We start from the raw sequence: 13719 nt of genomic DNA on the forward strand, positions 1-13719 counted from the left end.
ACACTATTTTCAGTTATTTACATGCCTAAAATTCACTTTAAAAAGAAATTAAACCTTAGAAGATTGTAAAAAATCAAATATTAATTAATTCATAACATTGGCTTTCTAACAACATTTTTAAGTTAATATTTAAATAAAAGTTCATTAATCTTCGTTTCAAATTCTTGTCTTCGGGTGAAACATTTTTTCCTCTTCGAAAGTTTTGAAAAGCCTTTATGGTTTTCTTTTTCTTTGTTCTTTTTTTATTTTTATGAGTTATTTATTCTCCTGCAGCCGTATTATTATCTCAAATTTCATAAGTTAATACGTATTAAAAATAAAATTAGTTCATGAAAAGAACGGCTTAGTAATAGTGTATCCATTTATTTTCACAAAAGGTTAAATAAAATCTGACAGTTGTTAAAATTGAGAATATAGTATGATAGAATTTAAAAAGCTTCCATTGCTATAAAAATTGAATACGTTGTGCAGTAATATATTACGATAATGTCTCTTATATTAAAAGGATTGAGGCGGGCATATCTCAATAATTCATTGACAAATACAGGAAGATTGACATTTGAAAAAGGTGTTTAATCAAACAAAGACCCCCGACACTTTAAAAAAAGTCAAATGTTTACCTGAAATTTAAATGTTTATCTATTAGCGTGACAACAGTAACAGGTTATTATAATTTACCAAAGTTACTAATACATTTTGTACTTGACACTGTTTTATGGTAGCAGTAATCAGTAACAACAACTTTTGTCCAATATAATTTGATTTTTATTTTAAGAAAAGAGTCGTTATTACTGACTACAACTAGTTTTAAGTTATTTGTAGCTAATCCAAGAGTGTTGACTAGTATAGTTGAATGCATTTAACACAGCTTTAAGTATTTTAATTTTATGTCTGATGATGAAATCAGAAACCAGCGTCATCGTCACCGCTGTCTATAAAAGCATTTGAGGTCTTGGGCCCATCTCTGATTGATATTCCGCAGCGAAATAGAAGTACTGTGGTGAGTGGACGTGTTTGTCATAAGCTCTGCTATATCTCTATATCTTTATCAAGGTGCCTGACTGTGCCTGCTGTGATGAACCATTACCTGAAGGTAATCGTGATTTTGTTACTTGTTCCATCTGCAAATTAGAACTTCATTTTGAGTGTGCAGATGTTAAAGAAAGCACTTGGAATCGAATGGGAGAAGATAGGAGAAAAAATTGGAAATGTAAACCTTGTCAAAATAAATCCAAAGCTCCCAAGGAGCAAGGTTATTCCAAGGAAGTAAAAGATTTGATTACATCTTTGCATAGCGAATTTATGGAAAAGACTATCAGATTGCAGTTTGAGAGTTATGAACGAAAGTTTTCTGATCAAATTAAAGAATTTAAGAGCTCAGTAGAATATTTTTCACAAAAAATCGACGATCATGAACAAAACATTATTGAGTACTCTGGTAAAGTTGTGATTTTTTAAAAGACGCAAAATGATCTTAAGGCTGAAAATTTGTCCCTTAAATCGGAGTTAGATGAGTGTAAAATACGACTTGATGATCTTGATATGGAACACGAGGGTAGTGTGGTGGAGAGGTGGAAGTATCCCTGTATTGTTATCACTTGCTCTGCGTCAGAAGTTGTGAGTATGGAACACGAGGGTAGTAAGGTGGGGAGGTGGAAGTATCTCTGTATTGCTATCACTAGCTGTGAGTCAGAAGTTGTGACTATGGAACACGAGGGTAGCAAGGTGGGGAGGTGGAAGTATCCCTCCCTGTATTGTTATCACTTACTCTGCGTCAGGAGTTGTGAGTAGGGAGAACGACGACAAACAAGAACTATACCAAGGCCAGTTCACCTATATAACATGGACATCACATCCACCTCTACCATTTCTCCGCGACAGGTAGTGAGGCAAGCAGGTGAGCCACTTTAAACTGTTCATTCCATTACGGCACATTATATTATTATTATTATATTCAAGGACTATACATTGTATATTTGCAAGGTAATTCTCTTTTGTTTTTACAGTTTTAAATAAAGAACAAATATTCACAAGTATTTTCTAGAACACGTTGAACTGAAAATACTAAAAAGGTGTACATTATTTAAATGATTATGTACGTAAACAATATTTTGATTGTTTTTCATTAATCATGATTAGTTATATTTATGCATATTATTCGAAATATAAATTTTCAATCTATTATATATAGCTACTAATTCCAAGGCCATGCATTAATGAAGATGGAGAACACTTCTGAGCCAAATTATTTGGATTATTCTTCATTTTTTACTCCTCAGTATTAAATACAAAAGGTATAATCTTAAAATTTTAGATATAAACAAATTGTATTACTCGTATCACATAGATTTTACCATATCTCTTCTTCTAAATAATAAGGGGTGTAAAAACTAAACTATTAATAAAATCAATATTGAAACGCATTTTTCGAAAGTAAAATACTGTTCAAGAAAATATCAACAATCCGCTTTAGAAGACAACTAGACGACTACTATCTTAAATTTTTACATGATAATTAATTTCAAATTCATTTTCCCAAAAGAAGTTTTTTTGTAAGTTATACTGATTAGAGTATTTAGTAATATACTATTCAATTATAAAATTAATGTAATAATTGATCCGAAATAATAATTTTATACCTATAATAATTTATAAAGTTATTTAGCGGTATTAATAATGTTAGTTATAGAAATTGTATTTAGTTTAACTTCTAATTCATAAGTTTTATTAACATATTCTTAGTATAACTTATTCGAATATACCTTCATAGTTAACTAATTCACACGTCTAGACGAATAATGTTTAACAAGGTAAGTTTATTAAGATAGTGAAAGTAAAAATTGTTTGATATTTTTTTAACATCCATTCTCAGCCCCTATGAATCTTATACCATCCCTGAAAAGACGAAAATAGGACAGTTGTATTAATGATTCCTTATTATTTTGGAGGCTTTTAAATTAGTGACTTCGGTAATTTTCATATTAGCCCAAATAAAAATTTGAATTTTTACGGTAATAAAAATGACACTGAACGAGTTTTTTACGTGCTTATAAGTCAATCCATAATTTCTTTATATTAATACATTTATGTATTAAATTGGAACGAAAATCAAACGCAAAGCTCTGGGATATGTTTAGTACACAACAATTTATTTTTACTTTTAATTATTTCTTAGACTTTTTCCAAAATGAAAAAGTTGATGGATGATCGTAGAGTGTCTAGCCCATTATTAAAAAAATATTAAAACACATCTGACACTCAGTATAGGCTTGTATAGGCGATTTCAAAAGTGTAATTTTGTATTTTGCTTAAAAATAATAAGCAGAATCCATTTTAGGACAAGAGAAATTATATTTCAACACACGTATGATCATATGCGGCAAAATTTAATTAAAATGTCATCCATTGGTTGTTGCTTGGTAGATACGCTGTTTATTTTGTATGCTAACAATGTCACCGTAGGTATTTAACATTTTTACATGAATAAACTAAAGGTTAGTTTTTAAACTGTGTTGGGTTTTGTTCGTTGTTATTTAAATGTTGGGTCACAAGACAGGGATGCTAGAGGGTTTTAATTTTGTAGTGGTTACGAAAATAAAAGTGTTATTTTAAAACAACCTTTAAGCTAAATAATGAGCAGTCTTGACATTTACGAAGTATCTTATTAACCTCTTTGACCTACCTTTTAAATAATATATTTTTACTCAATATTTCAAGATAGTATAATATACTGTACGCAAAATAACGAACTTCTTCTACAGTTCTAGAAGTATTTGTATTTCGAGAAACAACAGTATTGTACGCAATGATTTACATCATACATCTGTTCTATTTAGTGCTTCTCCCTGGTGGTGAGTTCTGGAACTAGTTCAGTCTGTTTGTTTATACTCTCTCAACTGTTCAACATACCTCGGATATTTAGGTGTCTTTGTTTATGTACTTAGATTAATTTATGAGTGTTTATTTTGATTTATTTTGAATATTTAAAACCTAAGAAACCTAAAAATTATTGTGTTCTCATTTGTTTTTACCACTTAATGACACCTTTTGGTGTACAATTTAACGATTACTACTGATCAGTGTTTAATTCCTGATCTAAATATGAATGAAATCTTAGACACGTCTAAAAGTTTCATTTAATTTAAAAAAATAATATGTATGATGAATTTTCTCTATTTTAAAATGAATTATCCTTATATTAAAAAAAATATTACAATAAATCATTTATATTTTCCTTCTACTTGGCATCTTGTACAATAGACCGTAATAACACTATTGATTAGAGTGAATAATTGTTTATTGTTAAGGTTAGTACAACCATAATATGTTATATGAATTTTTTGTCGATTTAAAATTAATATTGAGGTTTGAATTGAGTTTTAAACTTTTGAACACTATACTGTACAGTGTGTCTGAGAAGGCTAAGTGATTAAAAAAAGGAATGTGAAATAACAGAAATTAAACTCAAATTTTGACACGAATCACCTGTGTTGTTTTTAGTAACTTTTAAAGTTAGTGAAAAATATAAGTAACATCAGATAGTTAAAAAAACTTATTTATTTGGTAATTCAACTGAGATGGTTTTAGTCTGACATGTGTTGACTATAAAGCAAAGAATAAAAAAATGTAGAGAAGAAAGCTCGCTTTAAAGTCGGTGCCAAAATTTGATTATAAGCGATCTCACGTGTCTTTCTGCCTGGAATAAATTAACTAATAAAATAAGAGCCTGTATATTACTAGCGTTTCTTAGAACAACTGCTTTTCAGATCAAATCAAGTCCTACTTATAACTAACTAAATAACGAAATAATGAACGAAAATTAGTACTAAATAATGGTTTAAATGAGTACATTAAATTAACAAGGATGGACTGAAACATAACTTTCCAAAACTTAATATCACAAACACTTATTTAACTTCCATGATAAAAATACGATGTTTTATCTTATTTCTAAACGCAGCAGTTATCAAAGATGCTTTAAATAGCCCGGGAAGGTCATTCATTATACAACGTAGGGCCGAGGTAAGAGAAGCCAAATTCCACTTTGTGCAAATAAAGCTGGCTATGTTGTCGGGTGCTACGCAAGGTAGCCTCTCGCGTAGGTACTGTAGCTCCCCAAGTGTGGGAACCTTATAAACCATTCTGTTAGTAAATACCGTTTCCATTGGAGATAAATTGATAAATTTTGTCCTACTAAGAAATTTGAAATCATTCAGGCTTTGCTTTATAAAACTTTCGCAACAAATGATCAGTTCTTTTTTTATTACACTTTCATTTATTGCTATGCAATGTAAATAGTTTCAGTAAAGATAAGAGGATTGGGACCAGCAACTGATGTAACATAAACATTGTATATTCTGTTAGTAAATACAATGCACACAGTTTCCATTGGAGATAAATTCATAAATTTTGTCTCACTAAGCAATTTGAAATTATTCAGGCGTTGCTTTGTAAAACTTTCGCTACAAATGGTAGGTTGTTTATTTTATTAAACTTTAATTTATTGCTGTGCAATGTAAATAGTTTCAGTAAATATAAGAACTCTGGGACAAGCAATTGATGTAACATAAGCGCCTGATATTATACATTAAATAAAAATATGAATTATCATTCAGATATAAATAAACTAGGTTATCACTTATTAAATGAAGTCTGTAAAGAATGCAAACGTCGAAACAACTTCAGCTAATCAAAACTAGGTACAGTACTTACTAGCTCTCCCTTCGATATAGTGCTTAACTAGCGCCCATAGCCACTTTAGAATGTATTAACTCCATGTGATCTAAAACAACTTCGAGGATATGTGACCATGTGGTCTTGCCAGCCTAAGCTTTCTCCTATAATAGGATTATCAATTATTGTATTATGATTATTGTTATCACGATTATTGTTACTATTTCTAAATGTCGTGTGAGAACACTCGACAGCTAAAACCACCAATAAACCACAAAACCAAAAATAAACGAATTTCGTATTGCAGCTGGTATGTTTGGTATTTCTGTCTAAATTACAGAATACCCTTTAATTAAATACCGTTAACATCTCAAGGATTATGTCACTCTTTTAGTACGGCGGCGACGTCGGTACAACATACCTTAATATATCCCTTACGATAACATACCACTATCATATTTATTTAGAAACATAATTTGTTCCATCAAAATTAAATACATTTTCACGTATGTTATAGCTAAAAGTCGTTTATTTAACAAGTTACTATGGGCGTATAAATAATAAATCTTCAATAATTCGAACAAATTGTAAAAGTAGTTTCTTAACTACGGTAAAAAGTTCTAATTTTTATGGCCGAGTATTGTGCTATTATGACTATTCATATAAAAATCAGTATTCGAAAAAATATTTTAGTAATTTTGAATATCCGTGAATATTTGCTGATGATTGTTAATGTGTAAATCGGCCTGTCCTTACAATCGGATTTGTTAGCCGGCAACCCTGAGAGATCGTCAAAGTCAATTTTGAAGTTTGTAGTTAACTTGGGAACCAGGTTAACTTTGGGTATCACACTCCGGTGACGTGTACTGTTCTACGGTTTGTTGTGGTTTGGAGTTTTCCGTATTTTATCAAAAGAAGCATAGTCCGTTAACTTGATCTTCACCTGAGCATTGAGTCATTTTTTTATATAATATTGGAATTATCTTAACATCAATTGTAGTTCAATAAGGACATCCAGCTCTTTTGAGTTTGGAATAGTTACAGATAGGAAATAGGAATTTGGAAAATAAGTTTAGTTCAGTTCCATTGTTTGACCTAAAGTATTAAAAAGTGTTGGAATTTATCCATTTTCTAGATCTTTTTTATGGTATGTACTTTCAAATGTTAAATTTTACACATAAAAATCATTGTAATCTGAAGTATAAGCACTAATGGTTTATGAATAAATTCACATTAAATATAAATTAATAAAAATACAAAATTTTCAGTACATTTACCATAATAAGATAATATTAATGTATTTATTTCATAATTTTCTTATAGCTTATAGAGGCGAGAAGACAATTAGTAACTCGAGTATGAACTTCTACATTGGGGTAAAATAACCTTTAGTTTACTGAACACGTATTTTCTGTTAACGATATTAGCACTGCTGAATACTATCCATAAATTTGGTCCTTTTTACAAACTTTAATGAAGAGGATTGATTTTTATAATGCTTAAATTTCTTCTTTTCTTTAGCACACAATAGCAATGATTAAATTCATGCACTTTTATGTCCTTATTTTTGTTCGTAGCTTTATGGGAGAGGTCTAATTTTAAGTATATACATATACAAACAATTTTTATTTATTATTTTGGAAAGTATAAATCTTTTAAATATTTAAACAATGAAGCAAAAAACGTATGAGCTTTTTGCACAGCGATAAAAAATATCGAAAAATTGGCCTTTGGACGCGTATTAATTCTATCCTTAAAACGAGGATCTGCCGTAACTCTTAAAACTAAAATAACGTCGTAAAAATGCCAGTACAGCTATTATTGATATTAAACCATTTTGAGTTTGGGTGCCAATTAATTCAAAGAGAAGATTTTGTACACTCTGTACAAATCCCTTAGATTTAAAATAGTTTCAGCATAGATTTTTACTATATTACTATGTTTTATATATATATATATATATATATATATATATATATATATAAAACATATATATATACATATTTTATATATATAATTTCAATAAACATTGAATCACAAAAAGTACTTGCTCCGCCGGGAGTCGAACCCGGATCTCTCACTTGCCGGGTGAATGTGCTACCATTACACCACAGAGCGCTTACTTTTTCCGATTCAATTATTTTGTATTTGGCCGTATCTGTCACATATGCGTTTAAATAAGCAAACTAACATATGATCGGAAGACCAAACACCTGTCAAACGACTTTTATTTACGTTAAATTGTATAAATGGCAATAGCCTTATTGAATATATATATATATATTTTATTTGGTACTTTGGGATTATACCGACCACACCCAGACATGAATCGTTATTTCACATTTCGTTTCTACTGATTACTAGATTAGCGTAGAACAATATTTCGTCAATATAAAACAGGAATTGTCTTATCGCAAACACCTCCCCATCCTCAGACAGAGGTCAAAGTCGAGCGTCTAGTAGATAACGTGATTGCAGAGTCTCGCCGCCCGTTCAGCTGGTGCATCGCTTTGTTGTACTTCCGTGTTTTACCTCTACATTTCTCCAAACACAAAAATTCAACAAAAACAAACATTTACCAAACTAAACTTTTTATTAAAAAAACACTCAAAACTTGTTTTTATTCTTGATCACATTCCGCCACCCAAAATGCGAGTGCCTCCGGCCATCAGCGCGGGCTTCGGCAGCACCTTCGGTGCTGCCCCGCGCTGATGTCGACGAAAGAAAAACATCCCTCGAGATAGTACCTATCAGTAAAATATCAAATTCTAGAGGGGCTAATCAGAAATATAAATTGAATTGTAATGGAAAGGCAATGATGTACCGTGCAAATCACGTGATGCCGCGCGGCCTGCCGTAATCAGGATTCTCGAGAAAGATAAGATAACAGCGACAACAATACCGATCACAATACCTGGAAATGCTTGTAAGTTTGTAATTTTGTAATTGAAGAGTTGTTTTTTCGTTCTATCATGTTTGTTTCTATAAATTTCTATTTTTGTGTTCTTCATACTGGTGTGGTCGGTATAATCCCAAAGTACCTTTTATTTTATATATATTATATTACTTTATTAATTATATATGTAAGGTCTGTGGTGTTCCTCTTATAATCTTCTGTCACGTCTCCTAAGTTACGATGATCAACATTCAATACTGTCTGTACTGCACTGTGCAAGACACGCCACTGATTCTGTGGGTGACCTGTTTTAGAATGAAGACGGCCCTTCCACTGATCGCTGTGCTGGCGAGCTTTCTCTGGTTAGCTTCAGACCGAGTTAATTCGGTGAGTGGATCTCACTTCATCACTAGTTATAGGGAAGTAGTATTTCAACTCAAGACTCCTCGTGCCTTTCATGCGATCCTCGGTAACATCGGAGTGTATCTGTTATATTATGTAATATTGTAACATTCTCCCTGTGGTCTGAAACAAATACCCAGGACGCCCATTTGCGAAATGGCTGATAGTCACATTATTAATAAGTAAAACTCGGAGTTATACGTTTGATAACATTATAGAAGTATGTGAAAGTTCATTTTATGATATCACTGAAACAAGTTATTGTATCAAAACGTACATCACGTAACCTACAGTTTAGTCAAACAGTTAAAGTACTACTAATTTTGAAAAGCCAAATTGATCTAATTTACAACAAAATTATTGAATAAACAAAATCATTTTTTCGGTACCAGAACAGAGAGTTTTGTGTACGATTTTGTTACGTTATTATAATAAGAATGAATACAAAATAATGTTAACTTATGTTTCAGGCTCCAGCGCCACACGAGCCGGCAGGCAACGGAGTATTGGACGTAAGTGTGGTCTTATATATATAAAACCAATTCAGTACCGACTAGAGTGACATAAAAAGTAGCAACCTTTTGTTGAGGATAAAAGACTTTAGGGCGTATGCCGTACAACAAGTACAGTATTGTGCTTACACACATTACCTTGAAATACGTTCTTACGACTTCATTTAACGTTTGTAACTAGTTTATTTCATGAAAAAAAAAACAACTTAGGAGTCTGTCCATTTAGGTGGATACTAAATATTTGAATTCAAAAATAAAATGCAACTTCTCACTGCAGAACACCACTGCGTGTTTTATTAATTAGAAAGATAAAGCTATATAGTCTAGCTGCTTATATAGAAAAAATAATGAGAAAATTGCCGAGTCTGTACTTTAATTGCTTCAATGCCAGGCATCGCTCCGATAACAAGAAGAAGAAGGAATAAAGTTATTGTGTCAAAACGTGCATCACGTAACCTACAGTTTAGTTAAAAAGTTAAAATACTATTAATTTTGAAAAGCCAAATTGATCTATTTTCCATCAAAATTATTGATTAAACAAAATCATTTATTATAATAAGATTGAATACAAATTAATGTTAACTTATGTTTCAGGCTCCAGCGCCACCCGAGCTGGCAGGCCGCACATTCTTTGACTTAATATTGAACGTAAGTGTGGTCTTTTATAACCAATTCAGTACCGACTAGAGTGACATACACACATTACCTAGAAATACTAACGACCTCATTTAACGTTTGTAACTAGTTTATTTTATGCTGAAAAACAACTTAGGAGTCTATCCATTTAGATGGATACTAAATATTTGAATTCAAAAGTAAAATGCAAATTCTCACTGCAGAACACCACTGTGTTTTATTAGTTTTATACAGTCTAGCTGCTTATATAGAAATAAATGATAAAATTGCTGAGTCTGTGCTTTAATTGCTTCAATGCCAGGCACCGCTCCGATAACTACGACTTAGGAATAAAAACACCAATCAAGACTGAACTTAATAATCGTCTAAATGATTTCAACTATGGATAAAAATTAAACAATTACATATATTGTTGTTTACTGCTGTTAAGATTGCCTTAGCCAGAGTCAGCCATTCAACAGTTGAACTGTACAACCAGAATAAAATGAAAATTTTACTTTTTTAACGTTCAACGTAGTTACTGAACATTATCAGGGAGTTTCAAAGAGACAAAACATCAGGGCCGCGGAAACAAAAGCTGTCTCTTGGTCAGAATCACCATAATTTTCAGGGACTACGATTTTCAAACCTTTCTCTTGTCTAAAGATGTCTACAGAAAATGTAAGATTTGGAGGAATTTTACCTTTTTTATTGCTTAACAGGTATTTACTACAGGTATGTACCTTCAGATGAAGCTTTCTGTGCTGTTGTACATACAGTTGTGAACCAGGGAAAATCAAATTTCAGTGTCTTATCTGCATAGATGGAACCTTATTTTACCTATTTATCTTTTAGTGAAGAAGTTTACTGGTGGCTAATCTTCTTTTACAACATTTGCTCAAATTCCATTGTATGTTCCCAAATCAGAAACGTTTTATATAGAAAATAACTATATAAAACGATCTACAATTTACTGCTTCACTACAGAGTAGAAGCAACCACTGTCTACTAAGAATCAGTTTTATGGCGTTAATCAGTGAAAATATCAAACGTCTTGTAGCTATAAAGACAACAGAGGAGGTCACCGGGCTTGGAAATCCAAAGGTTTCCTATGAAATACATCTAAGCAAATGAATTTATAATATGGTAGCTCTAATTTAGCAGGCATTTTTGATCAGATCCTCTAGAATTGTATTCCGTTACGTAATGGACACTAACTTAAGGGACGTTTTTCTTTCATCATCATCAGCGCGGGGACCAATCGGGTGACCGGATACATTAGTGTCAGACCCTTCGGAGACTACATACTTTCTAATCTTGCTTAAAGAACCACAGAGGCCGTTTACATTGGTTAGAACTCCTATTTCTGTATTTTCAGGATGTTATTTGTTGACAGAAAAATTCAGATTTGGAAGTATAATTTGACCTATTGTACTCTGCATGTTGAAGCGGTTCTATCAGCATAGATGGAGTCTAGTTTCTTTGTATACCACAAATGAATTATTTCCCTTCATGTATCAAAATAAAAGTAGTGGCGATCAGTTCAAGATTTTATCGTTAAAAATACTAATACAAACTTTGATTGAATTATTAAAATAATCAAGGGCATAAAATATCCATTATCGAAGTGACTGACAAGCAACAGTAATATAGTTTCCTTTCGATGATGAGTGTGTGCAAATACTGTTTAAGTCTGAAAGTCATATATTTCGCTTCACGAGCAGTTTATATTTATCCTTACACAAATTTGTTTCAGATTCCAAGATCCATTCTCAACTCCGTAAACAAAGAATTGAACGATAATGGTAACTACCTGTATTTAATTTAGCATAATTTAGAAAATTGTTTATTTCCTTAATGGATAAATATGTTTTATATTTAAACGTCACCTATGGCTGTTTTTTTTTATTTTACTGCAGTGGATTTAACTAATGAAGTATGACATAAGTTATAATAGGCCTACATAAAAATATGATAGGTGATATCACATTCATGCAACTACGACTTCGTAAGGTGGTTCGTTTTCATTACATGTACAATATTTCTGTTTGAACTTGAGTCTTAGGTTTCATAAGTGTTTCTGTTCCATAGATCCTATATGAAACCAAATTAACCAAAACCATTGCCCTTTTGTGTTATTATGTTTTTATGAGCAAAAATGCTTATGAAAACATAAAAGGGGACAGTTTTTATTGTAAATTATATTTATTTCAATAATGTTCATTGAAGGGTCTAGAATCGCATTTGTAATGTGGAAAAAATGTAATAGACTACACTAAATGAATATTCACGAATGATTATGCATTAGTATGATTTATTAAATGTATTTTATTTTTACGCAGTTCTGGAAGGCCCAATTAGCAAATTGCCTACGTAGCTGGAGTCAATTCTTGTGGCAATAGAATTATATATCAAGATCATGTCATCTGATATAACAATTGAACGTCAAAACGTCCTTAACAGGATGGAAAGCGTCTTAAAACCTTGTTTGTGTGTAGGTGTGAAGTGTAAGGACGGCAGCTTGCCAGTGGACAAGGACGGCAAGGGGACCTGCCACGACAATGTCCTCGCGGTAAGTTACTCGTTTCCTCTTACATTATGCATACACCAGGGCAGTATCTAGGTATTTTTGTACTCGGTGAAAAATCTTCTCTAGACTGCCTGTCAATATTCACTATCATGATGTGTCTTCACCATAAATATAGTACAGTTTTAAGTTGTTCAAGTGTGGCAATTAAGTAAAGGAATTGGATGATGATTCGCCTGGCCGGTTAGAAGCGCTTATGTGGTATAAACAAATTTCCAAATTTTTAGGCTACTATATATTACCTGAGCATTTTTTCAGCAAATCAGGAAATGTTTTTAGTTCTACACAAAAAAATAAAGTATTCTACTGAATGACGATAACACATGGGGGTGGTGACTTCTAAGGTCGTAGTAATAAATACTCGAATTGCAAAGTTTACTTATAAGTTCAATTTAATCAGTGAAACTTACTAGCACCACTTTTAGTTGGTAAATTAAATGTATGCCTTGCCACGTTGCTGGCAATTACATAAACTAAAAGAGTACAAGAACTAAAAATGTATATCTGATAGGTGGGCCTAAAATATCCAGTGTTCTATGGAATTATGCCTACGATGTTTTCCTTTATAAAACATTAAGATTTCACTTCCCTTCGCAATATGTAGACTTACAACCCGGGCGTCGGCGTCTTGGCACGAGACATTGAAGCTGTAGTCTAAGAAGGGTTATTTCTAGTCGGTAATTACTAAAAGAGGAGTAGAAGTTGTGAAAGTGGTAGCCATCTACTCAAATAATACGTGAGCTCGCCTAAAACAAATTCGCGACAGTATTAGCCATTTAATGATACAAAAAACTTATTACAACAACGTGCTCGTCAGAAGGACGACGCCACAACTTGTATCTATTTCAACCAAGCAAATAAAAGATCTTCAAGGGTAAGTTACTTTACTATTTACAACTTTACTTTACGTTACATTTATTTTTATATGTTTGGCATCAAAGGGCTAATTTAATAATACGAAGAGATAAATTTTACTTACGGACAAGGCGCGCGAGGTCAGATCGGTCACGTAGTTGGGCTGCTACAAAAGGTTA

At 32.0% G+C, this 13719-nt stretch overlaps 1 protein-coding gene across 1 annotated transcript in view; it reads left to right on the plus strand.

The window, feature by feature from the left end:
- Positions 1-1819: 1819 nt before the first annotated feature.
- The window catches only part of LOC124362708, a 57146-nt gene continuing 45246 nt past the window's right edge, over positions 1820-13719 (plus strand). The window contains exons 1-6 of the mRNA XM_046817426.1: positions 1820-1897; positions 8884-8956; positions 9442-9483; positions 10078-10131; positions 11855-11903; positions 12597-12670. Of these exons, the coding sequence (XP_046673382.1) occupies positions 8885-8956; positions 9442-9483; positions 10078-10131; positions 11855-11903; positions 12597-12670 (291 nt within the window). The 5' untranslated portion in view covers positions 1820-1897; position 8884. The remainder of the gene's footprint in view (positions 1898-8883; positions 8957-9441; positions 9484-10077; positions 10132-11854; positions 11904-12596; positions 12671-13719) is intronic.

This window comes from Homalodisca vitripennis, chromosome 5 (assembly GCF_021130785.1).
Source record: "Homalodisca vitripennis isolate AUS2020 chromosome 5, UT_GWSS_2.1, whole genome shotgun sequence".
NCBI classification, from domain to species: domain Eukaryota; kingdom Metazoa; phylum Arthropoda; class Insecta; order Hemiptera; family Cicadellidae; genus Homalodisca; species Homalodisca vitripennis.